This window comes from Mirounga leonina, unplaced genomic scaffold (genome assembly GCF_011800145.1).
Source record: "Mirounga leonina isolate KUSES-001 unplaced genomic scaffold, KU_Mleo_1.0 Mir_171, whole genome shotgun sequence".
Taxonomy (NCBI): Eukaryota; Metazoa; Chordata; class Mammalia; order Carnivora; family Phocidae; genus Mirounga; species Mirounga leonina.
Genome location: NW_023270436.1, coordinates 21013286 through 21036425, shown reverse-complemented (window position 1 = coordinate 21036425; position 23140 = coordinate 21013286). Strand labels below are relative to the sequence as shown.

Below are 23140 nucleotides of genomic sequence, written 5' to 3'. Positions count from 1 at the left end.
CCCTTCAGAGCGAACGACACTTTTCCCACACGAGAGGAATCAAGTGGGCGCCTGGGTGGCTCAGACGGTTAAGCGTCTGCCTTCGGCTCAGGTCATGATCCCAGGGTCCTGGGATCGAGTCCCACATCGGGCTCCCTGCTCCTTGGGAGCCTGCTTCTCCCTCTGCTTCTCTCTCTGTCTCTCATGAATAAATAAATATATTAAAAAAAAATCTTTAAAAAAAAACAAGAGGAATCAAGTAAGATTTAGTCGCATAAAATTTAAGGGCCCAAATCAGAGGAAAGCGCCCATCTGTCCCAAGCCCCATTGTACTTCCTGAAAATATCTAAACTATAACAAAACTATGAAGAAGTGCATTATGAGGTTGCAGCTGAGGTTTAATCCAGGCTGAGGGTCACTCAAGCAGTCGACCAGGGTTCCTTCCCAGTGCTTATTGCCCATAGTGCTTGAGCTGGTGCTATGGCAGTCTTGTTCCAGATAGGCCCAGAAAGTGCGGCTACCTCCCCTTCCTCCTCCTCCACTCCCCCTCTTCCCCCCCGCTCTGCCCCCTCCGGCTCCTGTCCTCTGCTGTCAGGTTCTGTACAGCCACCTGAGCCAGTCCTTGGACGCTTCCTTCCTCAGGAAGCAGAAGTCCCAGAGCGGTGTGTTGATCCTCCACCCCTTTACACTTCTCTGGAAAGCACTTCCCCTCACAGGGGCACATGACATCCTCCTGTCCTGGCAGGGAAGAAGGGCAGATAGGATGTTCTTGGCTCACTAGTAAAAGGAAATAGTTGCTGATTTCCAAGCAAAAACTCCCATTTCCAGCTTCCAAGGGTCCATGCATGTCTGGTTTATTTAATTGGATTTTTTTTTTTTTAAAGATTTTATTTATTTATTTGACAGAGAGAGAGACAGCAAGAGAGGGAACACAAGCAAGGGGAGTGTGAGAGCGAGAAGCAGGCTTCCCGCGGAGCAGGTAGCCTGGTGTGGGGCTCGATCCCAGGACCCTGGGATCATGACCTGAGCCGAAGGCAGATGCTTAATGACTGAGCCACCCAGGCGCCCCTATTTAATTGGATTTCATTCTCACAGTAACCTTCAGAGGTGTATCTCTATTCCTGTCTGCGGCCAAATGACCTGAGGCTCAGAGAATACAGTGGCTTGGTCCTAACCATGTGGTCAGTTCGTGGTGGAGTGGGGACCAGCCCAAGTTTTCCAACCCCAGGAACCACACAAGACCCTGTGTGGAGTTGTTTCTAAGCACAGAGCAGGGTTGGAACGGTGATATATCCCCCATTACTCCTGAGCCCCAGCTGCGAAGCCAGGAGGGAGGGAAGCAGGAAGCAAAGGGGAGAATGGGCCCAGAGTTGGTGGTTTGCTGTCATCCTTTGTACAGACCAGGGATTGCTCTGGCCTGCAGGCTGAGAGATCACAGAGAGACTGGGAGCCACTTCCCAGACCTTATTTTGCTCCCACTCCATGGGCGCTCTGCTTCCATGCATTAAATATGAGAGTTGGCTTTGGGTTTCCTGAAACTTGACTGTGGTAAAATTCCAACAGACTGGGGCGATTTTCAGTCGAATTTGTGAAAACTATTAAATTCAGACCCAGCATATGACAACCTTTCAGCTGTGTTCTTTTGTACTTCCTGAAATATTGTTTCCATAAAGCAGCTGCTTTGCCTGAGACATTGTAACATAATTCTATATTTATGGAAAACTCTCAATTTCATTTTTACTGTTGTAATTTTAAGTCTCACAGAGATCTAAATTCCCATCATGGCATCTCCATGGTGTCTGTTCCATGGATGTGCTCCACCAGAGAGCCTGGTATGCCTCATGGGCCAGATTAGATGCCTATTCTTATGAGCTGTGACAGGTGCAGACACCTGGAAAGGCCCTTTCTGAGTTCTCTGAGTCAGGTCTGCAGCCTCTTGCATTGAGGGAACAGTTCAGCCAGAAACCACCTTGGTGCCCCCGCCCCCCGGCTTTCAGAGTGGGCTGTAGGTCAGCATCACCCTGCCCCAGGGCACTAGAATCTCATAGGTGGGGCCTGGTCTGGGATTTTTGTATAAGCTCTCCAGGTGATGTGTATAGACAACCATGGTCAAAGCCACTGGTCTCATCCAGCTTTTTCTCTTTTTGCAAATGAAGAAAAGGAGCCTGGATCCATTTAGTGACCTACATGGAGTTATATGCAACTAGTTTCTGGGAAACCAGGCTTCAGGGATGCTGGGTGGGTGGGTGGGTTAGATTCCTAAGAGGCAGAGGCAGATAAGAACAGATGGGACAGATACCGTGTCTGCCCGGTGGCTTTTAGCTCTTCATCGGAGAACCTCTGACTATGGGCTGGAGTGTGTCCTACATGCTGGGGATCCAGCAGGGAACAAAGTCCCTGCTCGCACAGAACTTACCTTTAGGGGGGCTACCTCAGTGGATTTTACTTCCAACTCATAGACCCAGATCTAGTAGGGATAGCTGCCTTCATGAATATTGTTAGTGTATTGAAGGTTAAAACAACTAGTATTCTCCTGGTTTTCACCCAAGCACCATCTTCTTCCATTTGTGTTCCTATTCTATGAGGTATTTTAACATGTGAATAATTTGCAAGTATTATTTTTGTTACCCAGTGACATGATTTAAACTTACAATGGTATTTCTGAGTTTTCTGAGTTAAGTGTGTTGTGAAATGCATAATATTTTATGAGCGTGAACCTGAATATCACTTTTACTATCCTCTCAACTGACTCAGTTTCTTTTCAGAAGTCAGAAATTGCATGGGCCCAGCATGCTCAGAGGCAGGCTCCCATCCACTCTAAATTAGATTTTAAAAAGGAAGTCGTTCCTTTGTGCGCACTTCTGCACAAGCTAACTCCTGTGTATAGAGAGCCAGATCATGAGGACAAAGTGATGCTGAGAACTGCTTAGTGGCCAGTACAATAAATGGTTGCCCTCAGATTTGGTTCTCCCAAAGCCCTGGAGGTTGCTGGTGTCCCGAAAGCCAGAAGCTTGCTGTAGGTAAGTGACCCAAACTGCAGGTGTCTGTCTGAAGGCCATTAGAATGAGGACAGTCTCATTTAAGGCTTTCAACTCATAATAGTACTTGTTCTGTATCCCTGCCGAGGCATATCAAAGTCTCAGCCTTAAAGGAAAAACAGATTGGACATGAAATGCATCAGTGGCATCAGTAACAGAAGGCAGGGTAAGACGGTGTGAGCATTCTGCTTTCGGGGGAACATCAGATGTGTCTCCCATCGACACTGATTGGATGCTATGTACATGAGATAGGAAAGAGTATTAGCTTGGCTTCTGTACTTGACTAGAACTGTCAGGAAAAGCTTTTGCCCACGAAGGAATTCGGTTAGATAAATTTATAGGCCAGGAGTTTTCATTTGCAGAGCTAGGGATTTCACAGCTGGGAGGACAGCCAGGTTAGGTTCCATTCACATTTCAGTGTTTCTGCCTGCCCTGCAAACCTGTTTCCTGCTGATAGCCATCACCTGAGCTCTTGCTGGGGCATCTTGGAGTATCCTGGAAAGGTCGCCACTAACACAGAATTTGAAGAGAATGCTTACTCTGCCTTGTCTGATTCTCCTCTTGTCCTGCATTTTATTTAGCTGTGTTAACATTCTTTATATACACCCCTGAGGCAGAATTACCCTCCAGGACTCCTTGGGTTGGGGGGGGGGGTGTCTGTCTTCTGTGTGTCCTTAGCATTTGTCTGTCTGATTTCAGGCTTAAGGTTAGCTGAGCAACTGGGCCGAAGAGAAGATGAAGCCAAAATTCGACATGGTCTTGGCCTCTCCCTTTGGGCTAGTGGGAACCTGGAGGAGGCCCAACACCAGGTGAGCAGGAGAACCCCTGTTCCAAATGGATTTTGTTTCCAGAAGCATGAATGGCCTTGGCATTACTGTCCTAGTAGTGATGACATTCACTAGAAGGCACTAACCTCTACCCTTGGGTTGGCGTATGGGATCTTCAACCCAGAAGTGTTGAACCATAGTGAAGATTCCTGCTCACTTATATGATAGATTTCTCAATGATTTCTTTGGCATTCTTGTGTTATGTGCTACCATTCCTCATTAAACCTTAATATGAAATTACATACATTTTATGACAGAAGTAATTCAAGAATTCATAATGATTGGATTTAATGTCTTTATAGGTTTCTAGACATATCAGTAGATACTTCCCTCTCTCACCCCCACACACCCGTACACACACACACAGAGTTCATGTTTCTGCATAGGCACCAATAGTTGAAGAGAAGCCCACTCTCATTCTGGCTCTGGAGACTGGGAAGATCCTAAAGCTGTGGTTCTTCTGTCAAGCTGAAGGAGTTGTGAGATGGTGTCATCCAAAATCCCACACTCAGCTGCTTAGGCAGGCAGTAATTACTGCTGAGGCATTGTGCGAGGCCAGAGGCCCAAGGACAGGTGAATCAAGGCTCCTGTGAGAGGTGCTCACCGGAGCTGAGGAGGTGATGTGACTGAACTTGTGCCATGGCCTCCTGGAATGTGATGGTATTTTACTCCCCTTTTTAAACTATTAAAGGCAGTTTAAAGAATTCTTTAGTTCCTTGTTTTAAAAGTTGAAATTTATATTGCTATAGTGATTGGCAATTTTCAAGTACTGTCACTCACTGAATTTATTCCTCGAATGACCCCGTGAGTTAGAATGACAACCATCCCCTTTATAGAAAAGAAGAAACTGAGGCTCCAAATCTTGCCCAAGGTCACAGGTTGAATTGGTGGTAGAACTGGGGATACTAAGTCTCTAAGTCTCTTAGTCTTGGAATTCTGTTTTTTAAATCTGCATGAACTTAAAGTTGGATACAACTTCCAGCACAGAAATATTAGAGAAGAGTCTTGTGGAGAAGCCACCTAGAGCAGCAAGGCAGTGTCTCTGTAGGAATGCCGAGCCTCCGGTCCTGTGCGTGTCCCCGTGAGCAGGTGTGGCTGCGGGGGAGCTTGTCCGGGGAAGACCTGTCCCTGATCACTGTTGCGGAGGGCAGTGTTTGAGTCAGCTGAACTGCCTGCAAAAGGCCGACCTCCTCCTGAAAGGGTGGCTGCCTGCACCTCCTTCCCCCCACCCCAGCCTCGTCCATTTCCAGCCTGCCTGCCCCACACCCGCTCTCATTCCCGCCCTTGGGCTCCGTGAGGCAGGGGCGCTAAATTATGGTCGCTTGATGACAAAAGGAGAGGCTTTTTGTTTGTTTCCATCAAAATCAGCACTTGGTTGGATTAATAGCTGATTTTTTTTCCTTGCAACTTTCAGACTAGAAGTCCATAACCCTTTTCTTTTAGATCCCCTGATCTGAGCACATAAACTCTATTTTCCTGGGTGTGATCTGATATGATGCCTCTTCCAGTCCACAAGGACCTACCTGGAAATGAAGACTCATCCTTTTGAACCTCTTAAAAAAGTGTTTTTAGATTGGGGCACCAAGTTGGGTGTAGAAGTTGTCTCTGGTCAGTGCAGAAATGTCTCTGGTTTTTGGGGAATGAATGACGTTCTCTGTCCCCTACTTGCAGCTCTACAGGGCATCGGCCTTGTTTGAAACAATCCGACATGAGGCGCAGCTGAGCACAGACTACAAACTCTCCCTCTTTGACCTGCAGACTTCGTCCTACCAGGCCTTGCAGCGGGTGCTCGTCAGCCTGGGTGAGAGCGGCCGGGGTTCCCACTTCTTGCAAGCGCGCCTGCGTGTCTGAGTTGTTCCAGGGTTGCTGGGGCGGAATCTGATTCATTGTAACAACAGGCCATGAAGCCACGACTGCAATCCAGTCATCGGACATGTGTTCATTTATTCAACAAACATGTGCAGAGCACATACCAGGTGCTGTGTGCCTGTCCTGGGAATGAAAGGGAGGCCCGGTTCCTGACCTCCAGAAGCATTTAGCCTGGTGAAAGGCAGAAGTCAGTGAGTCCAGTACGGTGTGACTGGTGCTTGGGGTAAAAGAAACTCTGGTGCTGTGAAAACAAAGCGTTTTGGCAGGTGGACCCAGGAGCCGGAGAGGTGTCCTGGGGCTAGAGATGCTTGAGCCAGCCATTCCCCTCAGGTTCCCTCCCACCATTAATACCTGGAGAGAGTACCTGAGAAGATGCCTGGCCTCTTCCCTAATTCCTCTGCCCCAGAGATTTTTCGTTTGCTGTCTAGTAAATGTTTTTACTCTCTGGGTCTGCCCCTGGGCTGTGACCCAGTCCGCAATTGTTCTCCCAGGCCCCTGTGCTGCCTTGCCCTGGGGCTGCATGCCTTTCCCTCACCAGGGCCTCCGCTGTCCATCACCCTCTTCCAGCTGCCCTCCCCTCTGCCTCTTCTCAGGCCCGTCTGGCTCTGCAGGCCGTTTCCCCCAACCCAGAACTTGGGTGGAAGAGGTATTCACCAGAACTAACAATGTCTTTGAAGTTGGATGTTGAGGCCTTGTCAATAAGAACCTGTCCTTTGCTGTGTGTATCTGAATGCTCAGACTTCCTCCCTTGAAAAATATATCTATTAAATGTGCTCAGTGCCTGAGATTACAATTTATTATCTATTATAATCACAGTGTTAAGGCTGCCTAACACTTTGGGGCCGATTTTCCAATGTGCACAGAAATCATCCCTGCTGTTCCAGTTAATAACTTAATAGGGTAAAGAGGACATTTGCATACACACATGTAAACCCCCACTTTCTACTGATACTGGAGCTGCAGGAAGCTAGGCATCCTTGAAGAGCTGTTGGAGCTGCAGCATCTTGTCTCCTGCCTCTGCCGACTCTCTTTGGACTCTAGTTGGAGCAAACCTTCCCTATCTATATTTGTGATGCAAGCAAATCCTCTGCATTGTATTCCTTCTGAACACTCTAAACAATCCTCACTTGAAAGTATGTTGCTTTATATTTTTGGTGCCCTCGTGTGTGTGCATTTAGCTTTTAAACTAGGTAACAGACTAGTCTCTTAGGGAAAGTGGGATCAGGAATTGGACTGAAAGACTGAGGAAAAGCTTTGAAAGAGAGAAGCAGTTGCAAAGAACTAAAGACTTCAGAGGTTTAAACCCTTTGCCTGTGGGGACTGGAAGAGAAGAGAAGCGAATGTGTGGGAGCCTAGAATGGAATGAGGTCTCAGCCCTAACAAAGCATCACCTGTTATGTATGTGGTACTTTGAATAACCCATTCAGGCATCCTCACGTACAGCACCTCGGTTAATCTGTACAGTAGCCCTTTGAGATAGGCAGGGTGACTTTTAGGATCCTCCTTTTGAGCCAAGGTCAATGAGAAGGAATAGGACACACTCAGCAGAGGGACTGGCAGGTGTAAAGGCACAGAGGTATCACTTGGGGTGGGGTGTGCCTCACACTGTCTAGTGGGGCTGGACAGTGCGATGCATAGAGGGGCTGCATCAAAGAGAGAGAGAAAGACGGTCAGGAGCCGTGTCCTATAGGCTTATCTGCCAAGGCCAAGTCAGAATCAGAGTTGAGCAGGGAAGTGAGAGGGTAACCGGCATGCAAAGCATTAGGTCCAAATAGCTAAAGTGAATGGGGTCAGATGCCAGGAGGCCAGGGAGCAACTCAGGATGTGGATTGGAGAACGAGCAGGGCTGAGGACCATCCCCTGAACAAAGTTGGCTCTCTTGGGTATGGAGTCGATGGGGGAAAGCCCGATGGCTTAGGGTGGTGGGGGGACTCTGAAAATATGGGGTTTTATGAGTGGCATGGCGCTGTACCCATCATCTGAGGCAGGCGGTTGGTTGTGAGACGGAGACTGTGCCGCACAGAGGAGTGCAGAGACAGTGAGGTTTCTGCCCAGGATCTCTGTACCTGATGGCCCTCTGTGGATAAACACACTCCCCCAGGGACTCCTCACGTGTGGCTTTTGTTTCCTAGGCCATCATGATGAAGCCCTAGCTGTGGCAGAAAGAGGACGGACGCGGGCATTTGCTGATCTTCTGGTAGAACGACAAACAGGACAACAGGACTCCGACCCCTACTCCCCAGTCACTATTGATCAGATCTTAGAGATGGTTAATGGCCAGAGGGGACTAGTGCTTTACTATTCCCTGGCCGCAGGCTACCTGTATAGCTGGCTGCTTGCTCCTGGGGCAGGTAAGATCTCTCTCTATGGGAACTGGGCAATTAAGACACTAGACTGTGAAAGTCTAATGAATAGAGGTAGAAGAGGTGCATTACCTTAGATCAGACTAAGGAGCTGGTGTCGGCTTTCAGCAAAACCTCAGCCACGGCGGATATTCTGTGGTGGGGCATTCAATTAATAAGACAACCCAGCTTTCTCATTCCCCCAAGAAATTGCTGCTCCTCGCTGGGAATATGGAAGCATTTTTCAAGGAACATGAAGAGCAGGAGGATTAATTTCACCAGCAGCCCTATTTTTAGGCAGCTGTTGTTCATTAGCTAATAAAGCAATGACTGTTTAAGTCCTAATGAGTTCTTTCTAGATATGATTTAATAATTGTGACCCTTTGTCACGGTAAAGTTAGAGAGACTAAAATGATAATGACAACTCTTATCACAGTATATAAATGAAGTCTAATGCTTGAAATTTCCGAGTTTAGCAGAACCCATTTTTGACTTTTTTTTTTTAATTCTTATGTTAATCCCCATACATCATTAGTTTTAGATGAAGTGTTCCATGATTCATTGTTTGTGCATAACACTCAGTGCTCCATGCAGAATGTGCCCTCCTCAATACCCACCACCAGGCTAACCCATCCTCCCACCCCCCTCCCCTCTAGAACCCTGTTTGTTTTTCAGAGTCCATCGTCTCTCATGTAGCAGAACCCATTTTAACCAGTTCTGTTGTAAATCCATTTCCGAAGTAAAAATCCCCTTTGATTAAATCGGCATTAAATGCTCAGGCTGTAACTGTTTCACTAAATACAGAACCACTAATTAGCTGTTAGGGCCATATTTTTTGCATAATAAAATGCTGATGGCTTTACCATATTGGAGACACACCAGATCCAATTAGAGTATTGACTGGGGAAGTGGATCTTATAATTGGGAATCTTGAAGAATGGGCTTCTTGAATATCTGTAAGCCAATTTCAGAAAGTTCAACTGCCAGGGAGAATTGACAAGACTTTCTTTATTGTGTTTCTGTCCCTTTGATTTAAGAAAAAAAAAAAATGATGGCTGGATGACAACTCTCAGATGCCTCTTGGGTTCTGAGCACTCACACCTGTACATTTGGTGGCTTGGCATGATTTTTTATAATCTTTTCCCTTTAATTCCTTGTTTTTTATGGGCTTTCCATAAAGAACATTCTTATCTCTGACCTTTTTGTGCTGAAGGTTTTAGTTGTGATGTTCATGGTGACTTGGTGAGTGTCAGCTGCAGTGGAATGAATCCCTGTGTATACCCCGCCCCCCAGAGGGGCCTGATGCCTAGGAGGACATGGCTGATGATGGAGGTATCAAGCTCTTTCTGTCATTGTTATGTTTTGGGGACATGATTTGACAGGTGGTATGTCCAAATCCCTGTAATAATGAGCCATGTATAATAAGGCTCCCATTGTTTCTCTTTCCCGTCCTCTTTGCTCTTAATGAGACTCTGAAGCTTTCACTGGGGCTCTAATCCAATCAGAGAGGACCAGCCTTTTCCAGGGCTGACACACCTCATTACCATTTGAGAATATGTCCTATGTTTATTGCCAGAAAACCACTATGGATTGCTTCAGTTTCATACAGCCATAATTTTTTGCTCCTTTAATCCATTAATGATGGTTGGCCAGTTAGTCTTATTTAAAAATGGTTTGAAATATTTTTATCTGGCCTTTGTATGATGACGTATTTATTTTTGACTAGCTTTTGTGAAATAAAAGGTCTTTGAGTAACAGTTTCTACTTGGCTAGTTATATTTTTGTTCAGGATTTCAGTTTCTGGGGAGAATATACCTTGGCATGCTCATGCACCATTCGGGAAAGAAAACTTTCCCTAGTTGGTGCTTCTGAGAAGCATCTGTTTGGAAATACATATGAAGTAGTCATCATTCCATGAGCTTCTGAATATAGCGTCAAGAGCAGAAGCCTTATCTTGAACTCCCTGGTTTCAAGCACCAAACCTGAAGACGAAAGCTGTAGAAATGGGTACTGACCAAATTCTGGAAAGCCCCCTCGAGACCTCGGATTTCAGGATTTCTTCACACAGTTTGGGTGGCATGCTTGCCCAAGAGCGCAATCCCCTGTCTCCAGCCCTCCCTCCCACAGCCCCGGTCTTGCATAATGTTGGCCCTGCCTGTCTGGTTTCAGGAATTCTGAAGTTTCACGAACACTACCTGGGTGATAACGCGGCAGAAAACTCCAGTGACTTCCAGGCCAGCGGCAGCACGGCTCTTCCAACAGCCCCCAGCTCAGCCCTCGAGCAGCACATCGCCAGCGTGCGAGAGGCCCTGGGGGTGGAGTCTTACTACTCGAGGCAAGTAGTACACCGTTCCCAGTTCCATCTTCCGATACAACCTCTGTATCTGAAGGGGTGTTGGGTTTTTCCTCTCTTTCTTTTGTAAACATCCTATTTGAGCTAAATGGAAGAAATCTATGGAATTCGCACTCTTGTGTGAAGTCTGTTCACAGTTGCTGCGGGAGAAACAAATATGTGTCCCTGGAGGGCAGACCCCTTCGTGGGCTGTCTTTATTCTTTTTGGTAATTTCCTTTCAGATAGGGAAAGTTCTCCTCAGAGATGCGCGTTTTCTAAGGAGGGTTTGTTTGTAGGATGTTTAAACCTACACATGACTTTTGAATTTAACATACCAGCTAATTAAAACTGAGGTGATTTTGGGGTTATAAACCGATTAATAATGAGTTTGTTTGTACTACAGCCGAAGCCTGTTTGAGAGAGTAATTTAACACTAGTGACAGGATCTGTGCGTTGTGGGGCTGAGGTGAAGGAAGTTGACCTCCCAGCATCGAGAATAGAGAAGGGAAGTGCTTTTTGCAAAGATTGTAAAAATTATATGCTTATGGGAACATTTTATCATGATTGACTATTTTACATACAGAAAATAATTTCCACAAGCACCCTGCTGCTGGGGAAAATGGAAAGAAGAGGGGGCCATAGAGTTGGGTGGTAGCCAGATTTTCAGGCATCTCAGCCCTCCATCCTGTGCTTAGTAAGTGTCAAGAAGATCTGTGTGTTGGAGAATCTTGTGTTAGCTGGTGTCAGGTCCCAGGGACATCTGCTTGTCTCTTGAATGATTTCATTTGCAATCATGGAAATCCTAAGACGTCACCGTAATTCTTTGGAGATGCTTATCCCAGACTCCCGAGTGTGTGTTGGTCAGTGCCAGCAGCTGGGTTGATCTTTGGGTGCTTATGAAGCTGGGGACAAGTTCTTAGATGAACTTGGATAATGTAATGTCAAGAGTGGAAGGTGCTGTCAGGTCTTCTAGCTGAACTCCTTTATTTAACAGAAGCCAGCACAGAATAAGACTGCTGACAGCCAAGTTCGTGTCAGAACTAGGTTCACAACAATAGAGATCTCACCCAGACTCCCAGGCCACTGCTTGTTCTGTTTTTAATTATCAAAATTAATATCATATTTGAGAAAATAGCCGAAGCATGTAAGAATGTCGTCTCTAGCTTCTGTGTGTATGAAGTATGAGCACGCTTCAGCCACATGCACACATCGTTGTCTTATTTCTTCTATGACTGCAGTGCATCCTGGAGCATCCCTTTCCTTAACCCTGGGTAGCAGTGTGCTGATTACAGGGGCTGGACAGTGTGGTAACCCCAAGAACTTGGAAATATGGCTATTCCCTGAAATGTAATTACAGGTGACCATAAAATCGGTTAGGCCAGGGGTGTACAAAGCTGCTTCAGCAACAGAATGGCACTGCAGCCAGTCGGATTCCACTGTAACCTGACCAGAGTTATTGCGTATCCAAAGTGAGTGTTAATGGGGCGCCTAGGTGGCTCCGTTGTTAAATGTCTGCCTTCAGCTCAGGTCATGATCTCAGGGTCCTGGGATCGAGCCCTGCTCGGCAGGGAGTCTGCTTCTCCCTTTCCCTCTGCTGCTCCCCCTGTTTGTGCTCTTTCTCTCTCTCTCTCTCTGTCAAATAAATAAATTTTTAAAAAATTATTAAAAAAAAAAATGAAAACAACAAAGTGAGTGTTAAAAGGATGGTTGGCCAGCAGTAGAAACACAAAATGAGAGAGAGAGAGGAGGGCAGATTTGGCAGTGCTCGTTTCTGACACTGTCAAAGGGAAAGAGAATCTTGGCTAAGGGACTCGAAGTCCCATTGAAAGGCTGTTCCCACAGGAGATCTGCAGTCTTCATGCTCTCTTATCCTTCCCCCCTTCCCTCCCTTCCACAAATACTGGAACACCTGCTATGTACTATGTACACTAGAGATCAAGAGTAAGGTGGTGAATAAGGCAGACATGGCCCCTGTTCCCAGGGACCTGAAAGATCGGAAACAACAGAGCACATAAAACCTTTTAATTAAAATTGCCGTTGTGCTTAAAGGAAAATGCAAGGTGGATAAACATGTGTAAGTGGGGGTGGGGGATATGACAGGGGCTTTACGGTGTGGTGAAGGGGAGGGGATATTTGAGCTGAGCTCCGAAGGATGAGGAGAAATAGAGGAGATGAAGGCCACCCCAGGCAGTTGCACAAAGGCCTTCAGTAATCATGGTGGAGAAGACCCCTCAGGTCGTCCCCCTGCCTTCCCTTGTCAGGTCCTGTGCTTCTTGTCAAACCTTCTGATTATCATTTGATTTCTCCTGTAAGTCTACTTGCAAATAGAGAATAGTGCATAAGAAACTGGCATTCTGGTCTGTACAGCTCTGCTTGGTTAATGCGCTCAAAGAGCCTCTTTGCTCTTGTTAATGCTAATCGCATTAACATCCGATTTTCAAGTTTGTAAGACCACCAGTCCAGAGCTTTCTCTGAGATGAGATCATGAAGGGACGCAGGCGTGCAGGGCCGCCCATTTGAAACCCCTGCACGTGCACGCAGAGGTGGTTTCTGTACGCCACCTCGGTTACAGCACTCTGGTGGCCACACTTAGGTCATCTCCATCCAAACCAATCCTGATAGGCCTCAGCCTGTGTGAAAATATAGATTTTACTTGATCCCAATTTTCATGGATCTAGATTAAGATTCATCATAAGAAGGAAGGGGACTACCCTTTGACTCTTCCCAGTGCCTGCCCCCACCCCCCATCAGGCACTATGTTTAACTCCAAACACTTGTGCCTACGCAGCTATTTTATATGATACTGGAGCTTGAGTGATTTTGCTTCCAGGTGACTTTTGAATAGAAAACAAATGACTTTTGGGTTATAGTTCAGCTCTTCATCAATGGTAGGGAGAGAAGAGAGACTGTAACTTGCTTAATTTGCCACATTAATCTTTTCCTCTCTGCTCTATACAGAAAGCTAGCAAGTTAGGATGAGTCCTTAGGGAGCTATCTCTAGGATGTTGGGTGGCTTGATGCTTAGCATGACTTTGTTGGGCTGCCCTTGGTAGCTTCGATACTCAGTTCAGACTGCCAGAAATAAGGTCTTTTCTGCTGCTTTGGACTAGTCTTATTAGAAATTTGTTCTTATTCTTTATTTAAACTCAAAATTGAACACTTCAGTGGCATGGTTTGAATTTACTAGAATGGAGTTTTGTGAGACTCTGGTTTCTGCCTCGTAGTTTCATGAAAACTGTATGAAAATTTCAATGACAGGTAAATTATTTTTCATCTATAAAACTTTAAAATATTTTTAAAGCCATAATGCTTATTAATAGTGAAGATACAGTGAATGAGCAGTCTCATACAGCAGGGATATAAAAAACCAATTTATATATAAAAGTAATTTGTCAGTAGTATCAAAAATCCTTAAATGTTCATGCCCTTTTACCTCCAAATTCTCATTTTGGAAATGGAGTAAGGAGGTATTCATAGGAATATTTATAATAGGTCTATATATTACAGAAAATTTTATTTATTTATTTGAGAGAGAGCAAGTGGGGAGGGAGGTGCAGAGGGAAAGGGAGAGAGAATCTTAAGCAGGCTCCATACTTAGCTTGGAGCCCTATGTGGGGCTTGACCTCATGACCCTGAGATCATGACCTGAGCTGAAATCAAGAGTCGATGTTTAACCAACTGAGACACCCCGGTGCCCCATTGTAGAAAATTTTAAAAACCTAAATGTCCACAATAATTGAATGTCAAATTATTTTATATCTATCCAATATAATATTACATTGTAATTAAAATTATTTTTAACAAAGAATTTTTCATCATATAGCCAAATGTTTATTACAAAATATTAAGTGAAAAAAATAGGATATAGAATTATTACATATAGTATAATGTAAAATATACAAAATATGGGTAGTATGAAAAGTAAGAAAAAAAATCCTTACAAGGAAATAGGCTATAGTGTTAGTGGTAATTATAAGTGGATGGTGGAATTACACATGCTTGGTATTTTATTCTTTCTACCACTCCTTATTTTCAGTTTTTTCACAATGGACATATATTACTTTTTAAATTAGAAATAAAGCCATGAATAAACAACTCTATCATGCAAAGGGAAAAAAGGAACCTTTCTGTAATTAGTTTACAGAGAATAAAATCCAAGTTTTGGAGCTTGGCACCATGATCTAGCTCTAGGAAGGCATTCTGGGTTTATTTTCCATCTTGTCTCTTGGTGAACACCATGCTCCAGCTACCATACCTTCTTCTCTTTTCTCTAAATGTACCCTGTGCTGCCTTCTCGTCTACTCTAGCTCAGGCATCTCTAACCTCTGAATCTGTAGGTGCAGCTGCCCACCAAATATCTGTGCATGGGAATCTTCTAGGAATCTCTAGTCTAAAATATCTAAATCCCAACTCTTGAATTTCCCCATTTCCCTCCTCAACCAGTCATTGTAATATACCCTACATTAACAGAATGAAGAACAAAATCCACATGATGATCTCAATAGATGCAGAAAAGACATTTGACAAAATTTAACACCTTTTTGTGATAAAACAACAACAACAACAACAACACTCAGCAAACTAGGAAAAGAAGGAAATTACCTCAACATAATAAAGGCCATGTATGAAAAGCTTGCAACTAATATCAGACTCAGTGGTGAAAACTGAAAGCTTTCCCTCTAAGATCAGGAACAAGGCAAGGGTACCCTCTCTTGTCACTTCTATTCAGCATAGTAGGAAGTCCTAACCACAGCAATTAGGCAAGAAAAAAAAAAAGTCCTCCAAATTGCACAGGAAGAAATAAAATTATGTCTGTTCACAGGTGACATGATATTATATATAGAAAACCCTAAAGATTACACCCAAACCCTGTTAGAACTAATAAACAAATTTAGCAGAGTTGTAGGATACAAAATCAATACTCAAAAATCAGTTGTATATCTGTATACTAACGATGAATAATTCAAGAAGGAAATTAAGAAAACAATCCCATTTATAATAGCATCAAAAAGAATGAAATACTTAAGAATAAGTTTAACTCAGGAGGTGAAAGACTTGTATACGGAAAATTGCAATATATTGCTGGAAGAAATTAAAGAAGACAAATAAATGGAACGACATCCCATGTTCATGGATTGGAAGAACTAATATTGTTAAAATGTCCACACTACCCAAAGCAATCTATAGATTCAGTGTAATCCCTATCAAAATTCTGGTGGTATTTTTTACAGAAATAGGAAAAAAAATCCTAAATTCATATGGAATCTCAAAGGATCCCAAAAAGCTGGAGCAATTATGAGGAATCAAAACAAAGCCAAAGGCCACACACTTCCTAATTTCAAAACATCACAATGCTACAGTCATTAAAACAGTGAGGTACGGGCATAAAGACAGAGACACACAGGCTAATGGAATAAAATAGCCCAGAAATAAACCCTGACATGTAGGTCAAATAATCTTTGACAGGAATGCCAGGCTACATACTGGGGGAAAGGATAGTCTCTTTAACAAATGGTGCTGGGAAAACTGGATATCCACATGCCAAAGAATGAAGTTGGACCCTTGTCTTACACCATATATAAAAGTTAACTCGAGATTAAAAAAAAAAGTTAACTCAAAATGAATTAAAAACCCAAAACATAAGACCTGAAAGTATAAAACTCCTAGGAAAAGCTTCATGGCATTGGATTTGGCAAGGATTTCCTGAATATGACACCAGAAGCCCAGGTAACAAAAGCAAAATTATGCAAGTGGGACTACATCACATTTAGACTTTTGCAAGGCAAGGGAAACAGTCAACAGAGTAAAAAGTCAACCTATAGGATAGGAGAAAATATTTTCAGACCATATATCTGATAAGGGGCTAATATTTAGAATATGTAAAGAACTCCTAGAACCTAACAACAACAACAGCAACAAATAATCTGATTCGAAAATGGTCAAAGGACTTGAACAGACATTCTCCAGAGAAGATATACAGATGGCCAACAGGCACCAGAGAAGATGCTCAACATCACTAACCATCAGGGACATGCAAATCAAAACCACAAGGAGATGGATATCCCCTCACACTGGTTAAGATGGCCACTATCAAACAGACAGGACATAACAAGTGTTGGCAAAGATATGAAGCAGTGAGAACCCTTGTGTTCTGTTGGTGGGAATGTAAAATGTGGCAGCTACTATAGAAAACAGTATGGAGGTATGTTTTTTTACCACAAGAAGAAAAGGTATAAAAAATACATTTGAATCCGCCCACTCTGTCTCCACCACCACAAGCACAGTGCAGGTCCTCATCGTCTGTTCCCTGAACCACAGTTGCCAACTCATGTCTCGGCCTTGCAGTCCCCTTCCCTCAGAGTGACCTTTCACAGATGTATGTGGGACCATGCTTCCTTGTTCTCCCCATCCCAAAGCACCCCAAACTCATCACAAAGCATCCCCCTCAAAGGTTCTGATGTTTTGTAGATTTCACGGTCCTCATGGCAGGTGATCTCCCCTCTGCTCATTGAATGGCACCTCTGGCCCTTCGGCTTGACATGTCCCTGTGTGCCTCCGAGCCTCCTCTCACCACCCAGGCTATTCCAAGGGCTGTCTCACCCTAAAGTTTAGCTTGTGCCCTTCTTTCTCTCTGTAAAGTTCTGCCCACTGCCGTTGGGATGACTGGTTCAGTCTCATCCTTCGAACTCCTGCTTCTGTGGTAACTCCTCAGAAAGGCCTTTCAGGAGCTTCATTGTTGGTTTTGTTCACCTCTGCTTACCCAGTGCCTGGGGTGGTCCTGCAACGTAGTCTATGCTTAATAAATGTTTAAGTGAGCAACTGGCTAACTCTCTGAGTGCATGAAGTACTTCTCCCTGCTGCCCAGAATTGCCCTACTTTTCCTACAGATATTCTAATCACCCATGAGAGCCCTGTTCAAATCCCACACTGTTTCCCTGAGGACCACGCAGAGACCCTAAGTCCATATCAGTTTTTGCTCCCCCTCTGAGGTGCCTAATAATAGTACTTACTCCATTCTTCCTCATTTCATAGTCGCTTGACTTGTGTGCCTTCCCAGGCAGATGACGATACCATGGGAAGCAGGTGCTGTGTCCTCTCTGAATGCTCAGTGCCTGGGCTGCAGTGAGATGTCCATAAATTTGAATTTCAGTCGCCAGAAGCTGTGCTGTGAGCACACTCTCTGTTCATGCTGGGCCGATTTACTGACTGTCTTTTTCTAGTGGATGTAAAATACACTGTGCCCCTAGAAATTGAGTCTCTGTGCCTTGGGGAGCACCTTCATTCAATTACCCACAGCCTGGCTATGGTGTCCTTGTTATTCTGCAGACCGTTTTTGCTTCCCTTAATGGCATCTTGCTGCTGAAAGGAAGTGCAGTGCTACAAAGGAGTTTCTGAAAATGGATTTAAAATAAAAGAACTGCTTTTATTAAGTGTTTAATAAGAACTTCCAGTCCCTTCCTTCCTCCCAGATCAAAAGAGGCGTAGATTGAAACCACTGTATAGAACATGAACCTCCCATAAGGGAGACGTTATGAATTTCAAAACACATCTTCAGTTTTTAATTCTGATATTTAGCTGGAATCTTGCCGTTTCCTGGGCACCTGGGACAATGCAGGGACACTTTGGCAATGCTAAGCTGACCGGTGAGGACACTAGTAGTTCTGGAAGGAGTGCTCTGAAGAGATTTTAAATAAATTGTAATCATAGGCTGCCCTTATAATAGGGGAAATATTCCTTCATTGTAATGAATATTAAACCTTGATAAATTACAGCTGTTATTTTTGTTTCTTTCGATGCTTTTCTATATTTCTAATTTTTTTTACAGCAGGTTATTTTTTAGTCCAGTGCATTTTCTGATTTCATGGATTAATTTAGGTTGTACCAATGTGTAAATGCTGATGACTTCAGTTAATTCTAGACTGATCACAAACGGTGACTGTTACATCTGACAGTGCCAAGTGCTCAAGATGTGGGCCCATGAGATACCTCATATGTGGCTGGTGAGAGAGTAGATGGGCACAACCACATCAGAAGACAGGTTAGCATTACCTTCTAAAGCTGAATATTCACTTAGTCTTTGACTCAGGTCTACACCATAGGTGTACTATGCAAGAGAGGCTCTTGTACATGAGCAAGAATTTTCGGAATTGCACTGTAAACAATAGCAAAATGCTGGAAACTCACATGCCATCAGTGAGAGAGTGGATGAGTAATAGTCCCAAAATGGAATCTTAAGCCACAAAGAGATGAACCACCGGGAACCCAAAGATGTGGCTAAATCTTGGAAATATAATCAGTGAATAAAAGCAGATCCTCAAATATTACCTATGGCATGAAGTCCTTTTAATAGAGTTAAAACAACTAAAATAAAAATATGGTTTTAGGAATATAGCTAGATGCAATAAAATTTGTACAGAAAGGACAGGCAGGGGACGATGGCTATGGGATTTGGGATGGGACTTTCCTCGGGCTGGGGAGGCAGGGATTGGGCTCCATGGGAGGTAACAAACGATAAGATGTATGTTATTCTCTGGCTTTTGTTTTGGTTAGTGGTTTTGTGAGCACTCATTAAATTATTAAAAAATTACTAAGTAAATCAATGAAAGCAGGCCATGCATGGATCAATGATGAAAGGGTGTCAGGAACCGAAGATTATGATTAATCCAATTCCAAAGAGAATTCCCCCACCTCCCAACAAGAAAAAATAAGGCAGAGTTTCTTAAACAAATTACAAAAGCAAGATTGTCTAGGACAAATTTAATCCATGTAAATGGACAATTGATAGATTGCTTTAAATTATTTGTATCTGTTCTTTTAAGAAGTACCCATGCACTGTCATTGTCATATTGTTGGCTTATTTTAAGTTACAGCTGACATTTGAAAGTTTTAAATTATCTTTATAATATTTTCTAATTCTGGCTTTTTGCTAATCAAGGCTGACCTCCCAATCAATCCAAACTAGTAAGTTTGTATTTTACAAATCAAATATTTTTTTCTTATCCCAAATCATTTCCAGAATTATGTGGAGTAAAAGAGGATATAATAATTGGGGGCATTTATTTGTTTCTTGAAACAAAGAGTTTCCCATTTCATTATAAATTAGGGTAGGTTCGTTCCCATTTTGAAAATATTTTATATGTGTGTAGTCAATCTGGGCCAGAGCTGGTTCTGAGCCTGGAGATATATGCATGAATAATAGCTGGAATTCTTGGCCTTAGAGTAGCTCACAGTGTGAAACATGCAACAAATGTGTAAATTATTAATCCACCATGTGCAAAATGTTATGATAAAGGTCTAAACAAAGAAGGCTGTGCCTCGCTCTGCCTACTTGGAGGTAAGGAGGTGGTTCAAGAGGCCTCCAGGGAGGTGACATTTGAGCTGGGCCCTGGAGAGTGAGGGGAGAAAAGTCACTGTGAGCAGAGGAATTCCTCCCCAGGTGAGGGTGTAGAGGAAGGAAAGGCCACGGCCTCCAGATAATGAATGATGGCTGCAAGAGAAGATCCATCTGTCCTCTGCTGTAGAATTGTCCTCTGTGTCACAGCCACTCAGCTACTCTCTCCTGGGTTTCACCTCTTTCTTGCAAGATCTGAAGGTGGGCTCCCTTTCTGATGGGGTGGGTTTGCCTGTCTGGGTCTCTTATGTCCTGTCTTCTTGGGACATGGCTGGATTCCAAGAGGCAGAGGTGACTCACTCAGGCTCAGCTATCCATGTTTGAGAAGAAGATGATGCCAGGTTAGGGATTACATCACTGAAGAGACACAGCTGCAGAAGTGAGTGGAACGCACTGGAGACTCTGGTCTTATGCCCCTGATTCCGATTTAGATTCCTTCCAAAAGGCTGAGTACAAAATAAATTCAGAAAGTTGCATTCGGTAAGCTTCTTAGGGTATCAGCAGCTTAGCAAGAAGGATAAGTGTAGTTGGTCTTCTTGTCTGACTTCTGAAGTAGCTAAATTGAATCCCCTTTTGTAGGTCTCATGAACTCTTAAAAAGCAGAATTCTTGAAATTGCTGAGTTTCCCCTTATACACAGGAGGGCTAATCTGGTGAATGGTAGAATCCGCCTAAAGACAAAAAGCAGACAGCAGTGATGCAGGGAAAAGGGTCCTGTGCCTGTCGTTCAGCCTGTGTGGGGCCTGGAACTATGAACAGCCTGGGTTTCCCTGGGTTTCCCTGACATTGCTGTTCCCGGGCCCCAGAGCACCAGCCTGTTTGGTAGATGCCACGAAAACTTGGCAGAGGCACTATTAAACACCAGACATTTCTCCTTTTATCTCTTGTCTCCGATCCTTTGTTCCTGGTCCCAAAGCTTGGAATGGCATCCCTGCTAGAAGAAGGGCCAGAGGGAGAAGGAGCAGGACGAATGTATTGACCAATCCAGACCTTCAGCGCTTCCCTCTCAGTGTCCCATCAACTGTTGGCGGGCTGTTGCCATGACCAATTTCATAAAGATTCTTTGAATAATCAAATCTCAATATCCCTGACTTTGTATACCCTGCCCTTTGCCCTGGTGAAATTCCCTGACCTTTTTTTTCTGATTGATTCTGTGCAGCTTTATCTAACAATCGATATTTAAGACATTTAATATATAACTCTTGACTTACCTTGCTTTGGGAAAATGACCCCAGTATAGCCACCAAGTTCCTCTTTGAACTGGCTAAAATAGGCATTGTTTTTCATCCCATTTGTCCTTTTATGATTTGAGCACAGTGGTTAAGGAGGCACTGGAGGGGTGGCATTCTTAAAAGAGCCCATTTCACCTTGTCAGACCCACAGCTCACACTGTACAAGTCAGGTTTTCCTCCAGTAGTGTCACGAACACCTCAAGATTTCAGAGACTTGTAACCACAGACATGTATTTCTTGCTCTGGGGCTACCGATCAGCTGGGGTGGTTCTGCGTAGGCTGCCTGTTGGGCTTAGGTCCCTGTGTCTCATCTTTCTGTGACCAGTGGTGACCAGACAAGACTCTCCTCATAGCAGAAATCAGGATTGCAAAGGACCGAGAAAAACACACTTTTAAAGCCCTGCTCACCTCTTGTCCACTCATGTTCGGTTGGCTAAAGCCAGTCATGCATCAAGCCAAACATCAGTGGGGCAGGGAGTCCCATGGAGTGAATATGATCTGAAAAGTAACACAGCCTCCCTCTGCCCCTCACCCATGGAGACCTGGAGAGAGAGAGAGAAGGATGGTCCTTGCTCAGGCCTCAGGCTTCTGTTCTCTTCAGTGTCTGATGGTTGACCATATTTCTGCTTGTATCTCTCTCTCCTCAACATAGCACATACCCAGGTGGGGGAGGCTTTGCACGCACCCCTTCGTCTCCTTCCGTGGCTTCCCATCTTCCCCTAACTTACCCTTGGTTACTTTACTTTCCCTTGGAAACATAATCTTCCTTGAGGTCACATGTCTACGTCCCTGGCCCCGTGTCTCCCTTGGTTTCGAGGCTTGATCGTCCCCCTGGAATTCACCTCTAGCTCAGCACATGCACCATCAGACCTTTGCTCAGGAAGCTGCCCAGGCTGGCACACTGTTACTCCCAGTTTTTCCCATTTACTTTAAAGCCTCCATCTTTCCTCCCCAAGTTCCTTAGTTTTGAGGCCTTTGAATCATTTGTCCTTAAATTTCCCTTTCCTGTATTGCTGTTTATTTAATCAATCACTAAACTCAGTGTGATCCTACTCTCTACCTCTTTTTCTCCCCTCCTCTGGGCCAGGCTCTTAACCACAACATGCCACCATGACCAGCCTGACCTTCCTGCCCCCTTCTCCGCCCTTCAGTGCTTCTGCCCTCTGCGCCTGAGGACTTTTCTCAAAGCTCCGCTGTCATCCAAGCATTTCCACATACATCATAGCCCACAGAGAATGGCGGTGGCCGAGGAGTTCCTGCCGATGACGCTGGTGCTCAAGCTCCGTTGTCCCATACAGCCTTTCCCCCTCCATCTCCCAGTGTCAACTCTCTGTTCAGATAGGGACCACTTCTTTCCCCAGCCACCTCCAACCATGCATGTCCCCATGAGTGTGCATTTGCTTTCTGCTTCTGCCAGTGTGGGATCCCCTGGGGTTCTTTCCCCCCAGGGCATTGCTTTTCCTGCAGGCAGGAAGGGCCTACACAGGTGGGGAGAAGCTAAAATGCAGGGACAGAGGATGCTGCTGTGGAGCTGACCACCCCCATGCCTCGCCCCTTTTTCTACCTCCCATCCAGGATTTTGAAAAGTCTGGGCACACAGTGCATAGAACTCTGAAGTATCCTTGTTGGTTAACTGGAATTAAATTGTATAAATTAGCTCAGTCCCAACAAGGGGGCGGGGGGTTGTCGCTGAATGCCATGTGGTCACATCTTATCTCTACATTACTAGCCCTTAGCAGTGTCTAGTACCTAAGAGGCCCTCCATGAGTATTCACTGGATGAGAGGGGGATTGGAAGAGGAAAAGAACACACTGTGGGGGGAACCTCCAAACTGGGCGGACACCTTCTCCTGACACACGGTCAATAGAGCATCATGACCGTAGCAAAGCATGACCCAAGTGATCGCGTGTGTTTCAGTCATTGCTCTGGCCTTTTCTTCCCACTCCCACCCCTGTGTAGCACCATGAAAGCAGGGCGTCATCCTGGACACTCAAAGAGGTGGACTTGCCCAGATCTGGTAGTTAATGCAGACCTTGAACTAACATCCACGTTACAAAACTTGACCCGTAGGCCAGCACATGAAATTCTTCTGATTCACAGTAACACATTAAACTCATTAAGGCTTCAAAA

The 23140-nt window shown here is 44.5% G+C and overlaps 1 protein-coding gene across 3 annotated transcripts in view; it reads left to right on the top strand.

The window, feature by feature from the left end:
• TTC28 (tetratricopeptide repeat domain 28) overlaps window positions 1–23140 on the top strand; it is a 628656-nt gene that overhangs the window by 510379 nt on the left and 95137 nt on the right. For all 3 annotated transcript variants that reach the window (XM_035017265.1, XM_035017264.1, XM_035017266.1), the window contains 4 exons: window positions 3717–3826; window positions 5516–5645; window positions 7846–8064; window positions 10225–10390. In XM_035017265.1, coding sequence (XP_034873156.1) covers window positions 3717–3826; window positions 5516–5645; window positions 7846–8064; window positions 10225–10390 — 625 coding nt within the window. The remainder of the gene's footprint in view (window positions 1–3716; window positions 3827–5515; window positions 5646–7845; window positions 8065–10224; window positions 10391–23140) is intronic.